At 47.0% G+C, this 27,664-nt stretch overlaps 1 protein-coding gene across 1 annotated transcript; it reads left to right on the forward strand.

Annotated features, from left to right (window-relative positions):
* The first annotated feature begins 435 nt into the window (after positions 1-435).
* arrdc1b (arrestin domain containing 1b) lies at positions 436-27,664 on the forward strand. Its single transcript, XM_062478864.1, has 8 exons — positions 436-697; positions 16,777-16,887; positions 20,606-20,656; positions 23,906-24,060; positions 24,420-24,602; positions 24,843-25,019; positions 25,599-26,052; positions 26,384-27,664. The coding sequence occupies exons 1-8, from the start codon at positions 580-582 to the stop codon at positions 26,446-26,448; spliced, it is 1,314 nt and encodes a 437-aa protein (XP_062334848.1). The 5' UTR covers positions 436-579; the 3' UTR covers positions 26,449-27,664.

The following is a 27,664-nucleotide window of genomic DNA, read 5'->3' on the forward strand; positions in this document are numbered from 1 at the left end:
TTCAGTGGTCCAGGCTCGTGCGTAAACTTCCATCCAGCGCCTCTCGACGATTGGGCGTCTAGAAGACGAGTTCCTGTTTACAAAATAAAAGGAGTCCATGCTTACAAAGGAAATCCCTTAATGTAGGCAGGTTTGGCTGCCATTTTAAATGGCACATTCAGACGTCTAATTCATAACTTAATGTCTCTCGTGACCATTGTGAGAATAATAAATTACAGCTAGTATTGACATCAGCATATTGAAGACAGGAGTGATAATTATAGCAGACCTTGGTGTTACAGCCTATAGTCATTGGATAAGAGAGGGAGTTCTGACTGTAAAATAATGACGTTTAAAAAACACAGTTGTAGCCTCGCCTGTGGGAAGTTGACCTACTAAAAGGTATCGTAGTCCTACAGCACTTTCTGCTATAGTAAATTAATTAAAACCAATTCGTGAATCCGTCACTGACGCTTGTTGCAACTGGGTGGAGCGCGCGGGGCAGGTGAGAGTGCCGCTCTGCCTCCATCGGTGGTAGACCATTGGTACGGCGCTCGAGCCGCTTTTTGTTTCTTTAGACGGAGGGTTGCGGAGGCAGTCATGGGCAAGCTTCAGGAATTCGATATTACTTTCACCAACAGTAAGGTGGTTTATAGTCCTGGCGAATCCATTAGTGGAACTGTGAAAATCAGGACTGGTACCTCGCTGCAATATAAAGGTAGGCATGGGGTTTCTTCCTCTGAAATGTGTTTCTGGCTTAGCGAAGCGTATCGCACCATTTAGGTTTGGGGGGCAGGTTTTCAAAAGGGAATAGAAACTTTTAATCTTATTTGTTTGAATCGATGCCGTAAGTAGGTCTACCTCACGAAGTAGCACTCGTTTAAGTGTGTATTTTATAAAACCTTCGGTAGCCTACATTTGATTGGTTCTGGGCAGCGTCGGGGACGTTTGACTGTGACTGGCTGATTTCGTTTAGGTCGTTTAGGTCGACAGTGTTGAGAAATGTTAACCGACATCCTTTTCGAATGCCTGCTAGTTCGCTATTCTGTCAGATATTACTGTAAGCTTGCTATACACAATAGTTCCGTTAGCAGACACAAGTGTCTCGGTGAAAAAAATCCTGTCAACAGGTGTGACACGTAAGTAACTTACGAAACAAGGTAACGCACAGTTACCTTTGGCAGTTAATTACCGTGAGCCTTTTTCGTAGCCTACACCTTTTTTCTTTTTTAACACTGTTACGGATAGAAAGACAGGCCCGGCACAGTTCTGAATGAGTAGTTAAGTGACAGTCTTGCAGCCTAAGAACAAATGGAAAGACATGGTTAGAGGAGGTAGATGGCAGTTTGTTGATAACCCTCCATTGAAGTACACAAAGAATCCATTGTTTTGGGACTGATCCATGAAGGGATTCCTGTCAGTTTGAGACTGCCAACAGTCTCGAGACATAATCGAGCTTCAGACAAAACGAGCAAGAAATCGTTTTTTTTCTTCATAAGCCTGTTTTTGTGAATCCAAAGAATTCCTTTGCCTAACTGACGAAGCTTTGTTATGCCTAGCTTTATTAGCGCACAAATGACCTGCCCGTGCTTGTGGATGTAGGCTACTGGCAGATGGCTGCTGGAAGGGTCAGGGGGGCTTGTTCTGGATTTGTGTTACACTGAGAGGTCAGACTGTAGCCTACACTCGAAACCATCTCCTCATCCCCATGGCGACTGTTTCAAATCAGGGACACCCTCATAAGACACAAACCCCGGGGGCTAGTGGAGAAATGTCAACAGTAGGATTTAGCCAGCAGTTACGGAGTAGCTAAACAGTAGCCTAATCAAAGTTTATTTGTCAAATACATAGCCTATTATAGCCTCATAGCTTAATAAAAAATTAAACAGAACGGAAACAACTACGGAAGCGCAGTCGTTAGGGTAGATCTTTCTGCTTCGGTAGTGAGCTTGGATGGTTGAACTTGTATGACCTTCAAGATTCCTTTTCAAAGACACATTCTCTCATCCCAGTGTAATGTGTCAATTTGCCGTTGTAGATGAAGAGAAACATTTGAGAGACTCCATGCGTAGCCCATTCCAGAGGCGGGATCATGAATGACGTCACTTTGTTGAGTGAAGGCCTTGTAGTTGTGAACATCATTTCATTGACCGCTCATGGAATACCGCCTGTCCAATCAAATACTTGGTTGCTGTTGTATTACGTGACTGACAATGCCTTATTTCGAGAACACCTAAATGAAGATTTCTTACACAGACTAACTACAGAGTTCTCTTGATCAATAACTTTTGTTTTAAAACCTATCATTTGTAAAAAATAAATAAATAAATAAATAATACATATATTATTATAATAATAATTTGAAACTTTTTTCAAAAATATTCTTTTAACCTTTACAAACTTTTCTTCTAAACTTTTTTTCAAAAAGTTGTTTTCAACCTTTCGAACCTTTTCCATCTCACTCATCAGCCAAGTGAACATGTTTTTTGGATTAATTGTTGAATCCCTTTTAGATTAGTGCGAGCAGAGATAATTTTTTCTCTGGAACATTCACTCCCATGTCGCCATGTGTTAGGCTATTATATTGCGATGAAAGAAGATGGGGTAATACTACTCCTTATAAATGTAGGAGCCGGAATGGTTTTCTCTGGGACTGTGTAGTCCACGGGGAGTTCAGAGAGAATGGGTTGAAATTACTTTAGTCTTGCTGTCTGCACCTTCATGCTGCTTGGGAATTCTGTCGGATTCAGAGACTGTTGGTTTGCCACTGAACGAGATGGTGGCCGTACATCTGTAGAATACGATAAACAAATTCTGCTTCGGAGCTACATTGTAGCAACAATTTCAAACTAGAGACATAATCCATTTTAAGTCTCTTTAGACGTGGTTGTGGTTTGTGTTTCGGGGAACTAAACTTCAGTTTTCCAGTGTCAGAAATATTAATCTATCAAGCATTGCACAGTCAGTCGGTGAACAAGTTAACCCTGTAAGACCCCTTGTTGTAAAATTACAACGTCACGTTTAGCTCTTTAATTGCTCATTTCTTTTTTTTGAAAGACCAAATTTATCCAAAATTTTTCCAATAGCATTGCAAGGCCAGACAATAGGACCCATTGGTTATGTAAATGTTGTCGTTCCCAAAAAATCTTATTTGCAAATGTGTTTTTTGGAGAGCTAAAGGTGATGTTGAAATTATAGGGTTGGGTCTTACAGGGTTAAGAAAGCTTTATTGTTTGGGGCCGGCCCACAAGGAGACATCACACGCCATTGTGCTACAAAGTTTGTCTGGTTCACAAGTCTTCAGGTAAGACCATTTATTGGTGAGAAGTCTCCTCCCCTGCATATCAGCTGTCAATATGATCGATCCCAGAGACAGAGTGCGCGTGCACGTGGAAACTTACAGAGTTCTCCAACCCTAGGTTGGAACATATGATTCACTCAACACAGAAAAGGTTTATTGCACCTCTAGTATGATAATGGTCAACCTAGGTCAATTTGTTTTACGTAAGCCTAGTGTCATCTAAAGGTCATGTGGGGAGACGGCTCTCTACTGACAAAGGAATGCTAGCACCAGTATTTTCAGAATATAACCTTACATTCCAGACAGAGTAATGCATTTATATGGATTTTAAGAAGTGATTCGTCTTTTACACACATTTGTGTCTGTTCAAACAGGAGAATGCAAACACTCAACGATGCTATCTGTTACATGTGCTAGCTTGTCATATTAACTGTATGGATGTGGTGCTTTATCAACATTGTGGGTCAGTTACACACAGTTACCTTGTATTTCTTTGAAATAGAAGAGTTTTTCAGAGGCGTCTGCGATGGTTGTATGTGAACGACCGAGATTCACAACCTTACTGTATTATTGATGCAGACCGTTAGTCTGCATTTCTATTGATTAGTTGTAAGGGGTAGCATCAAATACAGTTGCTAACAATATAGTTCGAATGATACACTTCCCCTCTCTTTCCTAAGCGCATGCTATCACCGTGTGTGTCGGTGAGAAAATATGTATCTTTATTTCCATTACAGTTCCATTTTTACCAGGAGGAAAACAAAACAAGGTTTCAAAACAAGGAAATCTCTGAGCCAAGATGGTGACCTTTTTGTAGTTCTAAAGAAGTGTAGTTCAGAGCCAGTGTGTCTGGTTCATCCCTGATGTTGCTCCAATCCTCCAGGTGACTTCCCGCCTAACCACCTCTCTCTTCCTGGTTTGCTAGGTGTCTGCCCTGGCCACTGCAAAGACAATAGACACACAATCCAGCGAGGAGACCGTTGCTTTTATCGAAAATCAGGGTTTCGGATGAAAACAGGTTGACGCAAGGGACCGGTTCATTGTAATTGCCTCCAAAGAACAAATTGTTTTGATATGAAGTTATGATTCCTGTGTGTGAATTTTTTTTATGTTATAAGACGGAAATGACTGAACAGTGTAAAAGAAGGCATGCGTGATATGGAACCAAGGTGAGCTCGACATTTGTTGAGAAACAGGAAATGAGAGTTGCATTTCTAGGCAAAAAGACACTGCCCTTTCACTTCCTGTCACTGAGATAAGGGATAATAAACCACAGCAACGTCCGTCGTAACCCCAGAGAGGGTGCAGGCCAACCTGACAGCATACTGTTGTTCCTCTATACTCTAAATGGCCAAGTTGGGCTTCCTGGCTCAAACCCTGACTTGTTCAAACATTGAGGTGTGGAAACGAGACCCAGGCCTATTGAGTCTGCCTGCTTGTGGTGCCCTGATAATGGATCCCGCTGAGGTTGTACTGTAGTAAATAGAAACACAAATGTTTACTGTAACCTAATCCCCTGAAACTGGAGACAACTCTCTCATGTAAGCAAACCTGGAGTCATTTCACCCTCTTTGTCATGGGTTAATGTGCTGAAAGACTAGTGTGTTGCTGTGCTACGAAAAAGTATTTGCCTGAAATATATTGAGACACTTTTGAGAATGGTATTGTAGGGTTATTGTGCAGTCTTATTTGAGATTTTTGTCGTGTTCCCTTGTTACAAACGACCATTGTTAGGCACGATGACACTTCACTTCTCTAGACATTCCATTACGCTCTCCCTGCATTTTCCATCTGGGAACTGCAGTGAGTCACAGAGATAGACTTTACCACACACTAAACCAGATTGTCTCATACCAGCCCAGGCCATACCAGACCAGGCCATACCAGTCCAGGCCAGACCAGACCAGCACAAACCAGACCAGCACAAACCAGACCAGCACAAACCAGACCAGCTCAAACCAGGCTGGGCCAAATTCAACCAGGCCACACCAGACTAGAACAAAAAGAGGCCTCTGTTCGAACCCTGACGTATCCAGAGTGAGGGTTCTGACTGGATTATGACATCACAACCCTCAGGCTAAGACCGAGGCTCTGTGATTGGCTGAATGTAGAAGCAGGGGGGTCAGACAGACAAATGCAGGCATGAGCATAGCAACTAGAGCCTTGGATACCCTCATGACAGAGGGATCATACAAGGTTGAACATTTGAATGTGCTAACAACCATCAGAGTTTATCCAATTTTAAGAGATGTCCTACTTTGCCCTTCAAGCGAAAATACTGGTCAGTTTAATAAGCTACACAAGTACAGGTTATTTTGCATGGCTTGTCCATGTTAAATGTATCTGAACTGGGTCAATCTGATTTTACTAGTAGGTTGTTCGTCATCAGATACATTTCCTTGATAGATCTAAAATCACTCCTCCTCTTCAGTTCAGACTGTACATCACAGTTTACAAATGAAACACGCACTCAGTTTACAAATGAAAGGTGACTTGAAAGATCTTGAATGACTTTTGAGAAACAGCCTTGGGTACAGCTGGTAGAAACCCGTTTTATACGAGTGACTCATGCAAGGGACGTAAACCTCAGTTTCCTATTGTGAGATAAGCATTAGGTTTATGTTCCACTATCTACCTAGTCTCTGTGTACTCTAGCAGTGTGGGAACACTCCTGTCTGTTAAACTGCGGACTGTGACATAACATCCTGTCCCACGTGGCTTAGAACACAAACAAAACATAGGGTTGTTGTAGCACGGAATGACAAATTTGCGGGGAATTGTTGTAGAAAGCGCATTTTCCGCAATCAGACACTTTACATTTAAATTTAGTCATTTAGTCATTTAGCAGACGCTCTTATCCAGAGCGACTTACAGTAAGTACAGGGACATTCCCCCAGAGGCAAGTAGGGTGAAGTGCCTTGCCCAAGGACGGGAATCCAGCCGGGAATCGAACTGGCAACCTTCAGATTACTAGCCCGATTCCCTAACGGCTCAGCCACCTGACTCCCCTCACTTTCTCAGAGGTTTGAAATGTATTTGCTTTCGATCAGCGTTCAGGCTACCCCCCCACACACACACATGTATACTTCTACACATGTATCCTTCTACATGTGTATACTTCTACACATGTATCCTTCTACGTGTGTATACTTCTACACATGTATCCTTCTACATGTGTATACTTTTACACATGTATCCTTCTACATGTGTATACTTCTACACATGTATTTACATTTACATTTAGTCATTTATCAGACGCTCTTATCCAGAGCGACTTACAGTAAGTACAGGGACATTCCCCCGAGGCAAGTAGGGTGAAGTGCCTTGCCTAAGGACACAACGCCAGTTGGCATGACCGGGAATCAAACTGGCAACCTTCGGATTACTAGCCCGATTCCCTAACCACTCAGCCATCTGACTCCCTCCATGTATCCTTCTACATGTGTATACTTTTACACATGTATCCTTCTACATGTGTATACTTCTACACATGTATCCTTCTACATGTGTATACTTCTACACATGTATCCTTCTACATGTGTATACTTTTACACATGTATCCTTCTACATGTGTATACTTCTACACATGTATCCTTCTACATGTGTATACTTTTACACATGTATCCTTCTACATGTGTATACTTTTACACATGTATCCTTGTACATGTGTGTGTGTGTGTGCTCAGTGGTGTCCGTGCTGCATTGCGCAGGCCTTGTGAGAGGGTTTGTTGTCGTTGTTTAAGGGCCCAGGTTCTGGCTAATGAAGGCCTGGAGACAGGGACTCTTGGAGAGGAGAGGAGTGAAGTGGGTGTTTTTGGGTGTGGGTGTGTGTGTTTGTGTGTGTGTGTTTGTGTGTGTGATGAGGTGCTGGGAACTTCTCTGGAATGTCACCAATTCCTCACTGGCACACAGCCACGACAGTCGTCTTTACAGATTAAACAAAACAAAGTGTAACCCCCTGTAGCGTGCAGATTGACCACTGTGTGTGTGTGTGTGCGTTAGAAGGTTAAAGAGAGACAGAGAGAGATAAATAGGGAGATAGAGGAATGTGGTTGCCATGACTCCAGCTTTAGGATCAATGTCTTCTGTCTATAGAAGTGGTTACTCCCTGTTTGTCCTCCACCTGGTGTCTCTCTTTCCAGGTACCCTCCCTCCCCAGTGGACAGTGTACATTCATAAACATTAAAATGTAAATGCACCCAATTATAGCCAAAAGGCTAATTTCCATTGGCAGTCCCTCTGCCAGAGGGAAAAAGGCTATTTACATTTTACATATAGTCATTTACAACCTATACAACCTAAAAAAAGGCATTAACGTATATCAAACATAACATTGACAATAAATACAAAAAAATAAAAATAATAAGAAACAATAAAATAAAATACAATCCCAATATACAAGTTCTACTGCTTACCCACTAGTGATCACATTTTTGGTTATTTATCAACCATGTTTTGAGATTACTTTTAAAACAGTTGGATGAGGTTGATTCTCTAATGTTTTGAGGGAGATGGTTCCATTCCCGGGCTTACCTAAGGCAGGTTGAAACGACAAGCTTCGTTTATATCACTTCTATGTATCTATAATATTTTCGGTATCCCAAACTGAGGAGTTTTATAATGTTTTGCATAAATATCACAGTGTTCTATAAATTAGGTCTACAATGTAATCCATTCAATGACTCAGCAGGTTCCGTGACCTCAGATTGCTACTGGATCAGCACAACCAGCCGTTTGTGCAGTGTCGCCTTTTACCAATTTTAAACCTAATCGCCACCACTGAAGTCTCGACGACACAAAAATGGAACATCCGTCAGTGTAACGGAGAGGGCGTGCGACGGCGCGCCGGACCCCGAGAGAGAGAGCACATATGCTGTGTAGCAGACTGAGATGATGTGACACAGGTTAGAGGACGTGTTCTCAAAGTCCCCAGCCCAACGGGATCATCTCCACACACACAATCCAGACAGACGGACTCATATCAGCATGCGAGGAAATCCCTCAGTGGCGGCAGACTGCCCACCTCTGCCTCCTGGTCTGACAGGAGACGGAGTGAAGAGGGGGGGATGGCGATGAGGCGGCTGCTCTGGGATGCAGGACGCACATGGGTCAGGTGCAGGTCACCAGCAGTGAACACTGGTCGGTGTTTGATACTCTGGCGTTCTGATGAGACTCCTCTTCACCTCTGACTTCTATGAACAAGAGAGAGAGAGAGGGGGGGAGAGAGAGGGGGAGAGGGGGGAGGGAGAGAGAGAGAGGAGAGAGGGAGGGGGGGAGAGAGGGGGGAGGGAGAGAGAGAGAGAGAGAAGAGAGAGAGGGAGGGAGGGGGGGAGAGAGAGGGGGGAGGGAGAGAGAGAGAGGGAGGGAGAGAGAGAGGGAGAGGGGGGAGGGAGAGAGAGAGAGAGAAGAGAGAGAGAGAGAGGGAGAGGGGGGAGGGAGAGAGAGAGAGAGAGAGAGAGAGGGAGGGGAGAGAGAGAAGAGAGAGAGAGGGGAAGAGAGAGAGGGAGGGGAGAGAGAGAAGAGAGAGAGGGGAAGAGAGAGGGAGACAGAGAATAGATAGAGAGAAGAGAGGGTGAGAGAGAAGACTGACTTCTGTGTGATAATATCTTTATTGGGCAGTCAAAACTGCCAGCTATCCACCAGTTACATCACATCAATCATTTTATATCCTACTTACTCATTGAAAACCAAACCAAATGAAATGAAAATGTACCAACAACAAACAAAATTAAAAAAAAAATCCTTTAGTTACATTTACATTTAGTCATTCAGCAGACGCTCTTATCCAGAGCGACAACTTAAACACTAAAGAGAAGAGATTGAGATAGAGAGGAAAGAGGAAGAGAGAGAGAGGAAGAGAGAAGAGATAGAGAGAGAAAGATGAATAGAGAGAGAGAGAGAGAGAGAGAGAGAGAGAGAGAGGAAGTGGCCCTGGGTCTGGCTCTCCCCAGCTGGGGCTCGTCATGGTGGCTGTGGTGGTGGTGTAGGGAGGCCTGGGAGCTGGAAACACACGAGGAGGATGGTGTGGTTCATGTGGGTGAAGGACAGGCTGGTGCACACTGGCACCCGAGGATCTGAGACTCATTAAGGGAAGTGCAACCCTACAGTATCTCCATCTCCATTTTTCTTTATGTAGTACACGGTTTTATCCAAAGCAACCTACAAATACCGCATGTGGAAAGTACAGCAACAGATCAGATAAGAAGAGTATAGTCCTGCGTTATTTTGGAGGTCAGAATCAAGGAGCTGTGCTGTGTTTACCAGCCACATCGCACGGCACGTTCAACAACAAAAAAATCTTTAAAAAAATCCCATTTGCTGAAATACAGTGCAACAACAATAACGATGGCAATAGCATCTCAATTGCAGTAGCTAGCCGATTAACGTATGGTGAACCAAAAAATAGTACAATTACAGTGCAATAATAACATCTCAATGGTCTCACTATAACGTCTCAATGAGAGAAATGCCTTGAAACAACAATCTATTTTCCATCACTCAGCCCAGGGGTGCAGGTTATTTCTCTCTCATGATTTCCGTGAATGAAACGAGGTGATATAATGAGCTGATTACCAGCCTGCTGCTGCTGGTGTCTGGTGTTTGCCTCCGCCAGTCAGAACCAGGATCGGCCCTCCCAGAAGGGGAGGTGACCCAGACGGCAGGCCACCGTCCTCGGGTCGCAAAGCCCGGCTAGGCCAGGGCTGGGTGTGGGTCTGGATACTGTGCTTATGAGAGGACACGAGGAGAGAGTACTACAGGCTTGTTATGGCTGCGGGCTGCAATGTGATGTTACCTCCTCTGGGCTAAGCCTCTTAAACCTCACAACTGCACAAACCAACACACACACACAGACATACACAAACACACACGCACTAACATGAATTTAACATTTACTACTGATTTTCAGCAGCCACCTTGCGAAATACCTGAGGCAACGTCTTTTTCTAAATCATCATCTCTTCCACAAATTATTTAAAATGTAATTCCCCCCCCCACAAAAAAATTAATAATAATATCTTCTATCCATATTTAGTGGTTTTCAATCAATCATCTTATTCAATTTTTCCTGCAGTGAGAGGGTTGTGCAGGGTCTGAAGGCTTTCCTCTCCAGGAAAGAGAAAGAAAGATTCAAAGAGAGAAGCTCTGGTTGGTGTTAAGGGATCTGAACAGTTCCTGCTCTGTCTTGTCTGTGCAGGATTGACTTACAGCCATTTGTAAGGGATCATTAGATCAGCTGTCTCAGGGCCCTTTGAGTCTGACTAAGAGACAATGAGAGAGAAGGAGAGAGGGGGAGAGAGAGAGGGAGAGAGGGGGAGAGAGAGGGAGAGAGGGAAAGTGAGAGGCCCTGTAATTGTTTGCAGTGCTTTAAGATTTAATGAGGATAGCAAGTGTGGCATTGAATTACTCTGGCGTCTTGATGTGTGGAGGTATTTGTGAGCTCCACCAAGGTGTGGCGAGACATTCGAGAAAATACAGGACGCATCATTTGGTCTGCACTTCCAATTCAAAGTACAGCATAATCCAGTACTGTTTGCCTCAGTGCTATATGTTGATATACTTACGCAAATCTATATGTGTTGCAAATTACTAGCACTATTAATACTAATTAATACTGTACTATTAATTAGTACAGCTACATTTCAGGACTGTGTATATACATTAAGTATAATAGAGAATGCCTTTTTTTCTTGTTTTTGTTTTTGATAGGACAGTTGGAGAAAGACATAAATGTGCTGGAAACGCCCTGAGCCGGATTTGAACCCAGGCCCCATGCGTTAGTCTTTAAGCGTCAGCCGCTTATCTCATGTGAACTTGACCCTCTATGCAGTAAAGACACTCCAGAACGTTCCCCATGGCCTCTCCACAGATTCCCCAGACTCTCTAATCTCCTCATTAATACTCCTGACCCAGTTGTGATGAAACCCAAATCGTTGGAGAGCCACAATTCCGCCATTGTCCTCTCAGCTCTCCCCTGGTCCTTGTTTTGGCTGTGGGATAAAACACGACTTCTGTCTGTCATTGTGCTCTTGAAGGCCAAAGCTTAAGCAAACACACTGTAGCCTCTCTGTTTGGAGGACACAGACACACACACAGACACACACGCACACAGACACACACACACACAGACACACACACACACAGACACACACGCACACAGACACACACACAGACACACACACACAGACACACACAGACACACACACACACAGACACACACAGACACACACACAGACACACACACACAGACAGACACACACGCACACAGACACACACACACAGACACACACAGACACACACAGACACACACACAGACACACACAGACAGACACACGCACACAGACACACACAGACACACACACACAGACACACACAGACAGGGCGCAGAATTCCGACGAAAACCCGCAGATTTTCAAGTAGAACGCATTGGTCTGAGGCAAAATGTAAATAAACTTCTCAACTCATATTACGTCTCTATTATTAAAACGTTAGCCAAAAATGCTAATAATTGTAAAGGAAACACTTATCGACCCAAATGACAGCAAGAGACATGGCCAGGGAGTTTCCAGGCCATCTTTATGAGGATGGATCAATACTTTTTTGCAAAGTCTGTCAACATTCAAATCGACCATATTCGGCGTCAAACTGTTGTGGAACATCTTCGGTCGCTCCGATATAAGGTTAGCGGAATTCCACAGATTTCCACAGATTTTCAGTCTGAATAACCGCAGAAAATGTGAAAAAAAATCTGCGTATTCCGTTTGGGCCTGCTCATAGGTGCGGTGAGTGATGTCACCGGGGTCATGCACTCACTATAGCTGCACGCCATGACAGCTCTGATTGGTCGCGCAGCCAATAGGACCCTCCCCCTCCTCTGTTACCAAGGAGAGGTGAGACTCCTTGAAGATGTTTGCAATTGGATGTTACATCACACAAGATTGATAAGAGTCCTTAAAATAGCCTCCGGCAGTCAGCTTAATGGTATTGTGGAACTAGCACTTGTTCCCCAGAAATTATTCCCACCCGGACTGAGCTTTCTCAACGGAAGAGTGTGGAGGAGGCAGGGAATGTCAGCTGTATCAACTATAATTGGTCCTTTCAACACAGCCAAGTGTGTAATTTAGTTTCAAAACATTTTAAGTCTAAGAGATAGCTAACAATTTAGAGTTCTTTTGCACTGCAAAAAGGATCAGGCATGGCAAAACACCCAAATTATTCATGTTCATTTTGTTTTTATCTTATTCAACGTACTGTACAGGAGGTCAACTGAACCTCTAACCTTGTGATTTGCAGATAAACTGGAACTGAGCTCTACCCCCCAAAGTAACAGTCAGATCTCCTAATCGTACAGCACTGTCTGCTACTTCAGTGTTCTGTTGTAGTAAATCGATGACACACACTTTAGAACCCCTCCTGAAAACTGTCAGGAAGTGATTATTCTGATGACCTCAGCGTTCTGTGTAAATGGCTCCTAACTGCATATGACAACTGTTGTTCGAAAGCTGAGGTCTCTAGATGTGTGAGGGCTGATCCCATGGCGAGGTTTCGCTTGCGGTGTGCTGACAGGAAGTCATGTGACGTCTGGCGTGCCACACATTCTCGCCTTGTCTAAGTGCTTCAGAAGAGCATTCTAGTTGAACATTTCTCAAGCTTCAAGTCGATTTGTCGTTTGTTGGAATTTGGGATTTCCTTTAAGTTGATTTTTGAGGATATATTTCTTGGGCAGTTTTATTAGCTAATTTTAAGTGAAGTGTGACAGGAAAGGCAAAAGAGGGGGGGAGACATGCAGCAAAGGGCCAAGGCCCGGATTCAACCTACCTTCGTGGTACCTGCACTAACCTGGTGAGCTACCGGGGCACCCCAAGGTAACCATAGTGGTCTAACCTGAATCCTAAGTGGTGGTTTTAAATGTTAGTTTCGAAGGGTTTCAAGGGCGAGGCTGAATCCTATTAACTCTTGACATGATATTGATTAGAACGATGCAGTCGATGAGATGAGGAGCTCAAGACGATCCACCTGGAGCGCCCGGGGTTCCCCCACGCTCAGGCTGACCTTGGCATCACTGCAGGGGCGGGGGAGTGGACCGACACACTGTGCCCTTGGACTTGTGAAATGCACACACACACACACACACAAATGTACACATGTACATACACCACGGAAACACACACACACACAAATGTGTGCACACACCCACACGTGTATACACACAGAAACACACATACACATGTATACACACAGAAACACACATACACATGTATACACACAGAAACACACATACACATGTATACACACAGAAACACACATACACATATACACACACAGAAACACACTCATGTACACACACACCCTTTAAAATGACTTGCTCCGGCACCATGTGGCTATGGAGAGGGTTCCCTGCCAAAGTGCTCGTTCTCTCACGGCAGGTTCACCACTCCCCCCCCAGCCTGCCGCCAGCCTTCCTTTTGAAGGCGCGTCAACATAGGCCCCATCCCGATACACCCACCCCTGCCTGTTATTGTATTGATGTGTCTCCTGTGTTAGGGGGCAGCTGTGTGATCACGTGTCTGTGTGTTGGGGTAGAGGCACAATGTGTGTATCCCCTCCATGATTGGGGCAGATGGCAGATGGCAGGAAAAGCAGCTTGCGGTATTGTTGTTTATTTAACACCCACACATTGATGTGTGGTTGTACGCCAGGGTGAAAGGCGCTGAAAAACTGGAAAGAAAACTCTGGGGATGTTCTGCTGTTGTTTCCACCAAGCAGAAGCCAGTCTCCAGCCCCCTTCCACCCCCAGCCCCCTCCACACCCAGCCCCCTCCACCCCCAGCCCCCTCCACCCCCAGCCCCTCCACCCCCAGCCCCTCCCCCCCAGCCCCCCAGCCCCCTCCACCCCCAGCCCCTCCCCCCCAGCCCCCTCCACCCCCAGCCCCCTCCACCCCCAGCCCCCTCCACCCCCAGCCCCCTCCACCCCCAGCATCTCCACCCCCTGCCACCCAGCCCCCCAGCATATCCGCCAGCCTTGGCCAACAGACAGGCTTTGCCAGTGGAGAGCAGCCATCTGCCTGTGTGTGTGTGGTGCCAAGGCAGGTCTTTGCATGGGTATGAGCGAGTGGTGGGGCACACAGAGAGTGGTGCTCAGCCTGGCTACGGTCTGCTTCAGCCTCTCCTCATCCTGCGTACGGTTCTGGAGAGGTGGACATGATTATTGACTTTTTTTCTCTCCTTTTTTTCTCCTTTGTGCTCTCACGCTGAAGAGGAAGCACTGAGTCTATGGTCTCTCTCTCTCTCTCTCTGTCTGTTTTCTCTCTCTTTCTCTTTCTCTTCACCTGGAGAAACTCCACGGGCTTGAGTGAATACGAATATTGAAATGTTTTTATAAAATGGCGTCTATCGGAAAAAGAAAGAGAGAACTGGAGAGATGAACAGGGACAGACAATATCTCTTTCCGGAGCAGGCATGTGATGTGACGTTTGGTAGATTGAGCTCTCGAAAATCCCCAAGCAGTCAGGCTTACCCAACCTACATAATCCTACAACATACAAATGAAAACATCTCAACAAAACTGAACTGAAGTTATTAATATCGTCTTTCCCACACAGAATGTATCTCAGGGTATGTCTGTATAGTTGTTAACGCGTAGTTCACAAGGCGGTAGACTTATTTACTCCAGTTTATTGTTAGTTTCACAACACAGACAACGGTTTCCATGGTTTCATCACCTTCCCTCCGCTCTGTCATGTGTAGACAAGTACAGCCTGCTTTGATAGACCATACATTTCTCATAGAGAATAATATCTCTTTTCACCCACCAATGATTCATAAGGACATATTAAGGCCTGACGTTTTGTGTTAGTAAGTGTGTACAGTATGTGTGTGTACAGTATGTGTGTACAGTATGTGTGTACAGTATGTGTGTGTACAGTATGTGTGTACAGTATGTGTGTGTACCGTATGTGTGTGTACAGTATGTGTGTACAGTATGTGTGTACAGTATGTGTGTGTACAGTATGTGTGTGGTGGCGGCCTGTGTCTCTGTCTCATCAGAGCCTCCACAGGACTCCCTTTTGAAGCACGTCATGTGACACGTACATCCGCGCTGCGCTCCCGTCATGTGACACGTACATCCGCGCTGCGCTCCCGTCATGTGACACGTACATCCGCGCTGCGCTCCCGTCATGTGACACGTACGTAGAAGCTCATATTTATGCTATAATATGTAAGCTGGTAAACTAAATGTTGTGGTGGGTGAGGCCCAGTGGTTAGAGTGTTTGACTGCAGATCACAGGTTCAAATCCCTCTCTGGGTGTGGGTATTGGGAAGCTGTCAGTGTGTTTTCACAGATGGGAGGTCAAGATCAGTTGGGTTTGAACTTGCATTTGCGTTTCAGTGACACGATCAATAGTCATTGAACAGGTGAGTGGTGAGGCTTATCCAGTCTGGGATTCTGATCTCTATAAAACCTCCACTATCGAATGTCTTTTGGTGCTATTTTTGCACAGCGCACAAGACTGTACTTTCAAACATGAAAATATACCCTTTGAGAGTTACGGGGGGAAAATGCATAATTGGCAACAATTATGCAAATTCAGATCCAAAAATTAAAGGTTCGAAAATTCCGGTTGATTAAACCTGATCGAACTATCTCACCTCTCTGAGAAGGGTCCATCTGCAGACCTCTCTCCTTAGGCCCCTCTCATCCAGGTGTAGCTGCAGGCAGTCATACATACCCCCTCAGGGTCCGAAATTCCGTGTTTGTTTAACATACATGGCAAATAAACCGAATTCTGATTCTGATTCTGATACATGCAGATCAGCCATATAATCACAGCCTGGGGTCTGAGGAGAGAGGTCTGGTCTGAGGCAAGCAATACCTTGGTATCCCGGATGTTGCAATCAGATTTTTTTTGTCTCATTATTTCGCCTCTATATTTTTTGGGCTCCAAATTTTCTCCTCCAATTTTTACGGCTCCAAATTTTTCAGCTCCAATTTTTCAACTCTAGATATTTCGGCTCAAACTTTTACGGGTCGAATTTTCACGGGTCGATTTCTTTTGGTTCACATTTTTCTTATCTGAAATTTTCCAGTGAAATTGGATACAGCCAGATTTTGTTCTATTTGAATTTCTGAAGCGTGAATTTTTTAAATTTAATTTTTGCGATCTGAATTGTAGTGTTCGAATTTGAGCAACCTGAATTTCCAAACCTTGAATGTTCGATCAGATTTTCTTCTTCATTTAAATAAATTCATATTTCAATTTTAAAGAGGTGAATTCAAAACCAACACATTTGGTGGTGTTTAAATTTCAATATTAAGTATTCAATGCCGTTTAAAATTCAAACACGATGTCACTGATTTGCTTCCATAGGCCGTCACAAATAAATCAATGTATAGGAAACACTGCATGTATGAGATATCCTCCATCTCTATGAAATGTAAACAATGCATTGTTGTTGTGAACGGCAGGTTGACCCTGTTCTGCTTCCTGTCTCCCCCAGCCATCAAGGTGAACTGCCTGGGGTCATGTGGGGTCTCCAACAAGATGAACGAGGCCACCTGGGCCCTGGAGGAGCAGTACTTCAGCAGCATGCTGTCTGTGGCCGACAAAGGTGAGCAGTACCTGGCAGGCGATCTTGCGGGGGAGGGTTCTGCTTGCGTCAGCGCAGGAGCACTTTTATCTGGGTAACAAGCCGGCGGTAATTGCAGTGTTTTCAGTAGCTCTTGAGAAAAGGAAGCCAAGAAAGGGCTCGATCAGTCAATCGGTTGAGGTAATACTGCCCTGGAGGGACGCTGCTGCACTAAATGTTCTGTCTGCCCTCCCTGATGGGAGACGTGGTTCTGCCTCGCAATTACCAATGAAGAAGAGAGAGCGGGGATTATCCAGGGGGGGTGTCCATATCACTCTCTCTTTTCCTCTCTGTCTTTATCCCATTCCCCTTATCTCTCTCTCTTCTCTTTTTCCCTCTCCCTATCTATCGCTCCCTCTTCCTATCTCTCTCTCTGCCCCTCTTTCTCCCTCTCTTCCTCCCCCTCTCTCTATCCCTCTTTTTCCTTCCCTCTTTCCTCAGAGAAGCTAGTTGTGACGTGTGTCTATCGAGTAGCTCGCCCTCCCCTCAAAACGGAATGTGCCCAACTTGCATGAAACCAGTCGGAACTCAGGGGTACTCATTAAACATCGGCCTTCATGACCACTGGAACGTGTAATCAATACGTGTTAACACATACCATGGTGTTTAATGGTTAACCCCTGACCTAACCCCTGACCTAACCCCAGCTCTGGCCACACAACCTGGCTGTTCCACCAGCCCCCCCCCCCCCCCCTTACCTCTTTCCTTGTGAATTCTACTGTCAATCTATTCTAAATAAAACAGAATAGAACTGGAACTCTGGAATGGGTTCCGCTGTAACCATGGGTTGTATTGTAGCTGACGTGTAATACAGATGGCCCAATGTAAACATTTGGGTTATTTGACTGTGGGTGATTGACATTGTTTTCTACCGGCGCCTCATCAAGGTTAATTTAATCTGATAAACACGGATATTTCTTTCCTTCTCATGAGTGCTGAGTGCCGGTTGGATCATTTGGAGGTTGTTTCTCCTCGGGAAGGCAAGTGAAACGTGAACTATTCTTAGATCAAAGAACCCTCAAGTGAGAGTGTGAGAAAGCTGCAGCCAGCTGTAGTATCGGGACACAGACCACACATGCGTCTCAATACGACACGTGGATACTTCTGGATAAACAACGAGAGAGAGCACTCTGGCCACTCATTTCATTATCTTTTAAGATTATCAAACACACAGGGTACTGTTTCAGTATATGAGAAGAAGAGGACGCCTATTATTGACTAAGCTCACCCAGCGCCTGTACACACACACACCCAACCACAGAGGCGTACTCCGGAACCAAAAGCGCCATAAATAATTAATCTCACATCCTCCTCTCAGCTTTATCCACCATCATTCGTTTTGATTCTTGTTCTTCATGTGCCATTCTCCTTCAACAATGGGCTTCGCTCGCCCCAGAGCTGTGTGAGGTGGGGACAGGGTAGGGAGGGGGACAGAGAGGGGACAGACACACACACACACACACACAAGGGGACAGGCTGTGTCCCTGTGGATGACTGGTAATGTGGTATGCCCTGTGGAGGCGTTGAGGGAGGTTTAGTGAGAGGAAGCAGAGGACTAGTGTTGATCATAATACCCCTGCCATCCCATAATACCCCTGCCATCCCATAATATCCCAGCCTCTGACGGCCTGTTGCTGTTGTCGATGTTCAGTGAGCTGGCAGGGATATCCTGCTGTTAGACTGCCCTTGAATGGTGTGTGTGTGCGTGTGTACGTGTGTGTGCGTGTGTGTGTGTGTGTACGTGTGTGTGTGTGTGTGTGTCATCCTAAAATGCCCACCCAGTTCAAATATTTCCAGGTGCAGACGTTGGCTAATATTCAGCATTCTGTAAACAAATATAAACAGTTTGTGAACATGGGGGGATTTGAAGAAGTGATATTTTGGGTCCCGCTTCAGAGGAGGAGATGAAGGGAGCGCTCGGTACCACACATTTACATTTACATTACATTTAGTCATTTAGCAGACGCTCTTATCCAGAGCGACTTACAGTAAGTACAGGGACATTCCCCCCGAGGCAAGTAGGGTGAAGTGCCTTGCCCAAGGACACAACATCATTTGGCAGAGCCGGGGATCGAACCAGCAACCTTCTGATTACTAGCCCGATTCCCTAACCGCTCAGCCACCTGACTCCCCTACACACGGCATACTGATGGGTTAGGGGCGCTACGCAACCCTCAGCATCTTAGAAACGCCTCTTGATCGAGTCTTTTGAACACAACACAGTGCTCCTTCTCTGCACTCTTTGTGGACTGGTCTCTGGAGAACCCGCAAAGGGAGAGCAAGTGGTGGATGAAAAGTGAAGGAGAGAAATTGAAGGAGAGGAAGTGAATGAGAAGGAGAAGCTATGCGGAAGAATTGGATTGGAAATGTGTCTCATGGATGGGTGGGGCACTAATGGGCTCATAGTGTTCTTAGGCTGGTGGATAGAAGGAAGGTCTGAAAGGCCAGTCAGTTTCACCTGACAGTCAGTTTCAGGCTGGTAGATAGATGCTGTATGTAGGGAAGCAAGGCCTGTAATTCCACCTGGAAGTCAGGGAGACAGGTGGCTGAGCGGTTAGAGAATCGGGCTAGTAATCTGAAGGTCGCCTGGTTCGATTCCCAGCCGTGCAAATGACGTTGTGTCCTTGGGCAAGACACTTCACCCTACTTGCCTCGGGGGTAATGTCCCTGTACTTACTGTAAGTCGCTCTGGATAAGAGCGTCTGCAAAATGACTAAATGTATGTAGGAAAGCAAGGCCTGTAATTCCACCTGGAAGTCAGTTACAGGTTGGGTCCTTTATATCAGTCAAGTTGTTTACATAATTAATGAAGGATCTGATAATGTGCAGCATAGAGGGTACTTTCTAAACATCTGTGATCTAGTCTTCTGGTGTACATTAGTGTAACAGCAGCCCTTTTTCTGAAGTCACAGAGACTGTGTTGGGTAGATCGATCCACTGATGTTGGCTTGTAAGTAGAAGTAATTCTTGGGTCAGTCCCAGCCAGCCTTGCTTTGCTTGTAAGTCATTGATTAACTTTTCTGGGAAACCGTTCAAACTTTCCATTAACATGCCTGCAGGGCACAAGAAAAGATGTTGGACGGTATGTGGTTCTGCTGGCACAATGTAGTTTATTAAAATACCTTACATGGAGAGAAGACTCACTAAGTCTGTGTTTGAACAGTAAAGCCTGTTTTATGCCCACACTTCAGCTAACTGGATATCTAGGTGAGCCTTTCAGGCATGATGCGTCACCTCGATTACTGTGGTTTTTCTGTGCTGTGTAAACACACACACACAAACACACACAAAGTTTCACACACACATACACACACACACACATACTTTCACGCACACACACACACACACAAACACACACAAAGTTTCACACACACATACACACACACACATACTTTCACACACACACACACACACACACACACACACACACACACACACACACACACAGACACGTACACATTCACACGCTCAGTGACCCACACACACCCAAAGTCACACACATTCACACCTTTGTTCTGAGGTGTCATAGCAGGTTGACCTAGAAAAGCTTATTGAAAACGTGCACTGTTGAACATATCTCCTGTGTATTTTTGTGCATTTAACCATTGCTTTCTCCTGACTGTGTTCGTCAAACCACATCACCTAGACTACTGTCTGAAGAGTCTCTGTTTTGAGACTAATATTTCTCTTTGTTTTCTAGGCACACTGGCAGCTGGTGAACATACCTTCCCCTTCCAGTTCCTAATCCCAGGTAAGTTTTAAAATCAGCGGGATAAACACCTGTCGAACTGCAATCCTTCAAGTCAGCCAAGCGTCGCATCACCTGAAATAGTGTTATAAGATCAGTTTGCGAAGCTTCTACGTTTTCGACGTGTTGGAACATGTTATGCTACGGGACTTATACCATACAGTATCGACAACATACGTGTATTAATATTTGCCTCTGTTAAATAAAGGTGCGATTGTGTCTTTACGTGAGGACTGAAGAGTCCTCGATCTTCTAAATCAAATATTGATTTGATTTTTAAGAAAGATCAAGCACAACACTAAGCCGACCCTTCAGGTTGGGCTAATGCCACTTCCTCCACACCCTCAGGCCTGGTATAGCCGACTGAACAGAAAAGTGGCTGTGTAACTGCTGTGAGAGTGGGTGGCATACCACACATACCCTAGCTGGCCTTTACCGCTGCACACACAAAACAGTCATGTGGTTGTTCAGCTCTTAGCCCTGATCTGTGGGACCCCCGTCCTGCTCAGCGCGCTGCGTTTAGATCCTCGTCACGCTGCCATGCTTCAGGAAAGACATGCAGGTGTGAGGGCTGCTTCTGCCTCGGCCGGCCGGCGTCTCTGACCAAGGAGGGGAGGTTATATTTATCCCTCCGTCGTGTGGTTCTGTCACTGTTTAACGCTGCCCACTGACTCTTCCACACTCTCTCTCTTTTTGTTTCTTTCTTTCTGTGTCTCCCCCACTCTGTCTCTCTCTCTCTCTCTTTAACTGTGTTCCTTAGTCTGTCCCTAACTCTCTTTCCCTCTCTTGCTTTGTCCCTTTCTCTCTCTTACCCTGTATTTCTCACTCTCTCTTTCCCCCCTCTCTCTTTCTCTCTCTCTCCCACACTCCCCCCCCCCCTCCTCCTAAGACGTAATGATTACAGTAGCGTCGAGGGGTCTGGAGTCCCAGTGGTGTCGCCCCCTGCTGAGGTACGAGGTCAAGGCCTGTCAGGTCAGCACCTCCTGACACGTACTCTGACTGGGCCTCCATGCTCCCTGCTGTGAGGGTGGAGGGATCTCCCTAGAGCCAGGGCAGGCCTCCATGCTCCCTGCTGTGAGGGTGGAGGGATCTCCCTAGAGCCAGGGCAGGCCTCCATGTTCCCTGCTGTGAGGGTGGAGGGATCTCCCTAGAGCCAGGGCAGGCCTCCCTGCTGTGAGGGTGGAGGGATCTCCCTAGAGCCAGGGCAGGCCTCCATGCTCCCTGCTGTGAGGGTGGAGGGATCTCCCTAGAGCCAGGGCAGGCCTCCCTGCTGTGAGGGTGGAGGGATCTCCCTAGAGCCAGGGCAGGCCTCCATGCTCCCTGCTGTGAGGGTGGAGGGATCTCCCTAGAGCCAGGGCAGGCCTCCATGCTGTGAGGGTGGAGGGATCTCCCTAGAGCCAGGGCAGGCCTCCATGCTCCCTGCTGTGAGGGTGGAGAGATCTCCCTAGAGCCAGGGCAGGAAAACAGGCAACTCTTTAGCACTGTGTGGAGCAGGATCTTAATGCTGCACCACCAGAGTCCCTGGTGTTGACAGCCATGGGCAGGCCGCTGGAGTCCTCCTCCCCACCCCCCACCCCCAGAGAGAGAGGGGGGAAATGGGGGAGACGGGTGATGATGAGCTGCTTTCCTCTGGCCAGGAGCCTGTCTGTGCAGCCAAGCAGTCTGCACCCACAAGGCAGCGCCTCACTAATCCTTATTGGCAGCTGGCTGTTCTCCTGCATTGCCATCAGAGGCGTTAGCATTTCAATAAGGAGGGAGGCTAAATTTAATTGGAAAGGGTTAGGGTTCAGGGTTAGAGTTATGGTTAGGGTTAGGGGGGGGGGTCAGGGTTAGGGTTAGGTTAGGGTTTACAGTATTTCTTTTTATTTGAATTTTTCGAATGACCTATTTCATTTTTTTTCTCCCCTAGTTTCCATCCGTCTGGAATAGGATCTGTCTTTCTCTGTCTTGGCTCCCTCCCAGATTATTATTTTTATCTCTCCTCTCTTTTATTTTCTCCCTCTCTCCTCCACCCCTCCCTCTGTCATCCACCCCTCCCTCTCTCCTCCACCCCTCCCTCTCTCCTCCACCCCTCCCTCTCTCCTCCACCCCTCCCTCTCTCCTCCACCCCTCCCTCTCTCATCCACCCCTCCCTCTCTCCTCCACCCCTCCCTCAATCCTCCACCCCTCCTTCTGTCATCCACCCCTCCCTCTCTCCTCCACCCCTCCCTCTCTCCTCCACCCCTCCCTCTCTCCTCCACCCCTCCCTCTCTCATCCACCCCTCCCTCTCTCCTCCACCCCTCCCTCTGTCATCCACCCCTCCCTCTCTCCTCCACCCCTCCCTCTCTCCTCCACCCCTCCCTCTGTCATCCACCCCTCCCTCTCTCCTCCACCCCTCCCTCAATCCTCCTCCACCCCTCCCTCTGTCATCCACCCCTCCCTCTCTCCTCCACCCCTCCCTCAATCCTCCACCCCTCCCTCTGTCATCCACCCCTCCCTCTCTCCTCCACCCCTCCCTCTCTCCTCCACCCCTCCCTCTGTCATCCACCCCTCCCTCTCTCATCCACCCCTCCCTCTCTCCTCCACCCCCTCCTCTTTGTTCTCCCAAGAGTCTGTAAATAAACCCGTTCAGAGCGGATCTGTCCAGATCAGAATGACAAGCTCTTTCAATTAGTGACAGTGGTGGTGTTGGAGTCCCAGTCTAACTTTGCCCCTAATCAGTCTGCCTCCCACAGTTCTACAGCCTCCACTGAAACAGCCCACCCACTCACAGATCAGCTCGATGCCATGTTAGTTCTGGCTAGGCTGTGGGTAGCCTGTAGCCATGCTAGCACTGGCTATGTTCATCTGAGTAGCCTGTAGCCATGCTAGCACTGGCTATGTTCATCTGAGTAGCCTGTAGCCAAGTGCACAACACTCGAAACAATGTGTTGTCTGTAGTGCAGCGATACCGGTAATACTAAGTATGAAAAATGAATAAATATAAAAATATTTATACTGTTTGTAAATTATTATTACAATTCTTACTCATTTTAAAATGAAATTTTGCCTTCATTTCAATTCATCATGGCCGAATAGTTGACGTTGACGACAGACCATTTCTGGTGTTAGAGAGATTTACGCCTTTACTTGCATACGCCCCCAAAAAATTATAATAATAAACACTTGCAAACGCCCACTTTAATCCACAATGCACGCATCACTTCCGCATATTGCATAAGATGCTGTTTTTCGATAGAAAACAAAGTGAATGTCCTTTCTGTCCTGCCCAGCCTTAGCCCCGACCTCGTTTGAAGGGCCGTTCGGAAAGATCGTGTACCGTGTGAGAGCAGCCATTGACACGCCCCGCTTCTCAAAGGACTACAAGGCCCAGCGTCCCTTTTACCTGCTCAACATGCTCAACCTCAACCAAGTACCTGACATCGAGGTGAGTGAAAGGCCTGGGGCTTGGGGCCTGGGGCCTGGGGGCTGGGGCCTGGGACCTGGGGCCTGGGGCCTGGGACCTGGGGCCTGGGGGCTGGGACCTGGGGCCTGGGACCTGGGGGCTGGGGGCTGGGACCTGGGGCCTGGGACCTGGGGCCTGGAACCTGGGGCCTGGGACCTGGAACCTGGGGCCTGGGGCCTGGGACCTACATTTACATTAGTTATTGGAATGATGACCTTTGCAGTGGAGTAGCCTAACAGTAGTGGTCATGCATTCACTATTCTGACCATACAAATGCCCCAGATAATGGGCCTTCCCAGCTGTCTCCAATCTCATTGTGATATCCCATGTCTGCTCTGTAGCTACCCAGCTATGCTGTGACCACTAAGAAGTTCAGCTACCTGCTGGTAAAGACAGGCACGTTGATGCTGAAGGCCCACAGCGACCTGAGAGGGTACACTCCAGGCCAGGTCATCAGGCTCGCCGCAGAGATCCACAACAAGTCAGGCAAGGACACGGGCTGCGTGCTGGCCAGCCTCATACAGGTACCTCCAGACCCCCTCATCACGAGTCAGGCCTCCAAGATTCAGACAACTTTATTGAAAACTCAAGCGTAGAACTAACGGGATGTAAATGTCTTTCTTTCTGACTCGGTTTACTTTATTGATCGCAAAAAGGGCAATTCATTGGTTGTCACATGAGGGTTCCTGTTTTGGCGCTGCCTCGTTATTTAAAAAGCCTTCCTCCACCTTCCTCCACCTTCATCCACCTTCATCCCCCTCCAGAAAGTGACCTACAAGACCAAGCGGGTGGTGTACGACCTGCGGACCATCGCTGAGGTGGAGGGGGCCGGGGTGAAGGCGGGAAAACACGCCGAATGGAGGGAGCAGATCATCGTCCCGCCCCTCCCCCAGTCAGCCCTGGCCGGGTGCAGCCTGATAGACGTAGACTACTTCATCCAGGTGAGAGAGAGAGGTAGAGGTAGACAGAGGTAGACAGAGAGAGAGAGAGAGAGAGAGAGAGAGGTAGACAGAGAGAGAGAGAGAGAGAGAGAGAGAGAGAGAGAGAGAGAGAGAGAGAGAGAGAGAGAGAGAGAGAGAGAGAGAGAGAGAGAGAGAGAGACGGACTGTGCCCCTGGGAATAACTGGGTCAATGCCTGACAGAGTTTGCTAGTCGGGGTCGTACGTAACTGTTAGTAAAGTTGTCAAACTGGAAAGCCATCATACCATCAGCCTCCATTATCATAATAGTATACTCATTAACCAGCCAAGATGAATAATGACGAACACTCACTCTCTTCAGGACCTCTTTATTCATGACAGGATGACACCTGTGGAATGGGGATGCCAGGGGGTCAAACACTAGTGTCTAGGGGGTCAGATGGCTGAGGCCAAATGATGTTGTGTCCTTGGGCAAGGCACTTCACCCTACTTGCCTCGGGGGGAATGTCCCTGTACTTACTGTAAGTCGCTCTGGATAAGAGCGTCTGCTAAATGACAAAATGACTAAATGTAGTGTTCTGTTTGTTTTGGCGACTGCAGGTATCACTGAAGTCCCCCGAAGTCGTCGTCACCCTCCCCATCTACATCGGAAACATGGCTGTGAACTTGTCTCCATCGAGACCCATGCCCCCGACCCCCGCGGCCCCCGTGGCCCCCAGCCCGGGCGGGGTGACCCCCAGCGCCCCCCCAGCCGAGGAGGACGTGGAGGAGGAGCTGGGAGCCGGTGGGCTGGCCAGCGAGGAGATCCCCACTAAGAGCCACTCCCAGCAGGACCCGTCTGGCCAGCCGGCCTCCATGTCCCCCAGCTACGCTCCGGGCGCCGCCTTCTCCCCGGGTCAGAGGGCCGGCGATGTCGCCGACTCCTCGGCCCGCCTGTTCTGTGTGTCCACCGGGGCCACCATACCGTTCTACACAGACGGCAACGCCGCTCCCGTGCCCACCGCCTGCCCTCTCATCCTGCCTCCGGAGTACAGCACCTGGGACTACCCACATGGTGAGCCTCCGGAAGGGCTCCGGTCCTGGGTCAACCTTCCTCGGGTGGTCCCTTTAACTGCTAATGCTTCACTGTTACTCTTCCTGCTTCATAGCGGTGTCCCATTAACATGAGACACTGATATGAATAACTAACTAGTTGTTGGTGATTGAGCGAGAGAGAGAGAGAGAGAGAGAGAGAGAGAGAGAGAGAGAGAGAGAGAGAGAGAGAGAGAGAGAGAGAGAGAGAGAGAGAGAGAGAGAGAGAGAGAGAGAGAGAGAGGGGGAGGGAGGGAGAGTCTGAGAACGGGAGAGAGAGGTCTTACTCTAATGTTTTAATGGTTGTCTTCCAGAACCCCCTCCCACCTACGAGGAGAGCTGTAGCAGTGAGAACTCCAGCTTCAACAGTCGGCAGTAGAGAATGTTCTCAACCCTCCCTGCTGGACATGTAGGGTACTGCAGCCCTAGCAGGAACTGCACGGGACACGCGTGTTCTTTGAGGTTGTTTTCTTTGATTTAGAACACAAAGGGAATTGTAAATGATAATCGGCGTATTGTTTTGAGTGTCAAAGCGTTTTAAGTCTGTTTCCCCAGGGCTAAGGATGTCTCAGACGCACTGGAGAGCAAAGCTGAGCCTGTCGGGAGCTCTTTGTGGTCTCTCCGTGCTAAAGTCAGTCGGCCATTAATCAAATACGGTTTTGCATATAGGACATATTTCTGGAATCCGGGATGCTAAGGAGCACGAGTGGCCGACTGACTAGTCCTAACCCGTTTGACTTCAACCCAAAGACGGCCTTTATATTAGCCTCTCCCCGTATGCACTACTGTGATTCAACCACTTGTCATCATGTATCACGTTGCTCCTTCCTGACATGGGTGGAGCGCAGGAGAAAAAACTTCTGGAGATCACAAGGTGTTTGTGCGCCCTCTGCTGGTACAGAACAGAACCTACACAAACTTGAACTGAAAACACTGGCGTTAACTTCAGGAAGAAGTAACCACCTTAGCTTGTGATGCACCAGCTCCGAGTTCCTGAAACATGTATCTATTCCATTATCATCCTCATCGTAATCTTCAACAGATATCTGTATGAGAATTGTGATATCAAAGATTGTTATTTGACATTCCTGAAAGAAAATGTAATTCCAAACAATAATTTTTATCCTGGGTGAAATTTCAGTTGGTTATGGCCTTAAATACTTCTGTTCTGTCTGTGTGTGTGTAATGACCATTGCCTTTTGATTAAGAACCATTTACTCTCACAAAGCAGAAAAGTATGTTGAACTAACAAACTGTGAGCTAATGCGCACGCAAGACAGCACTTTTGACGGTTTGAAACTGTTTTTATATCTCTCCATGTATGTTTGAGTATTTGTGTGTGTGTGTGTGTATTCAGCAGTTCCTGTTCATTCTGTGAAGCAGATTCTTTCAGTTGAAATCACTGGATGGGCATCTCCCACCGTGGGGCACCATGTCGATGTTAGAATGTCCTTCCTCTAAGTTGACCCAGGCCTTAAATGACCTCATCTCCCATTTCAACCTCCATTTGGGAGATGGTACCTTCTTCATCTGTTTGGACCCTGTTCTCCCCCCCAGGACCCTGTTCCCCCCCAGGACCCTGTTCTCCCCCCCCA

The sequence above is a fragment of the Osmerus eperlanus genome, chromosome 14, assembly GCF_963692335.1.
Source record: "Osmerus eperlanus chromosome 14, fOsmEpe2.1, whole genome shotgun sequence".
Taxonomy (NCBI): Eukaryota; Metazoa; Chordata; class Actinopteri; order Osmeriformes; family Osmeridae; genus Osmerus; species Osmerus eperlanus.

What these genes read in the sequence shown, in the direction of transcription:
- arrdc1b (XM_062478864.1), top strand. Translation starts at nt 580, where the DNA reads ATGGGCAAGCTTCAGGAATTCGATATTACTTTCACCAACAGTAAGGTG. An exon ending in CTTCCAGTTCCTAATCCCAG is followed by an intron (nt 20,657 to 23,905) that starts GTAAGTTTTAAA and finishes TGTCCTGCCCAG; the next exon opens with CCTTAGCCCCGACCTCGTTT. An exon ending in TGCTGGCCAGCCTCATACAG is followed by an intron (nt 24,603 to 24,842) that starts GTACCTCCAGAC and finishes ATCCCCCTCCAG; the next exon opens with AAAGTGACCTACAAGACCAA.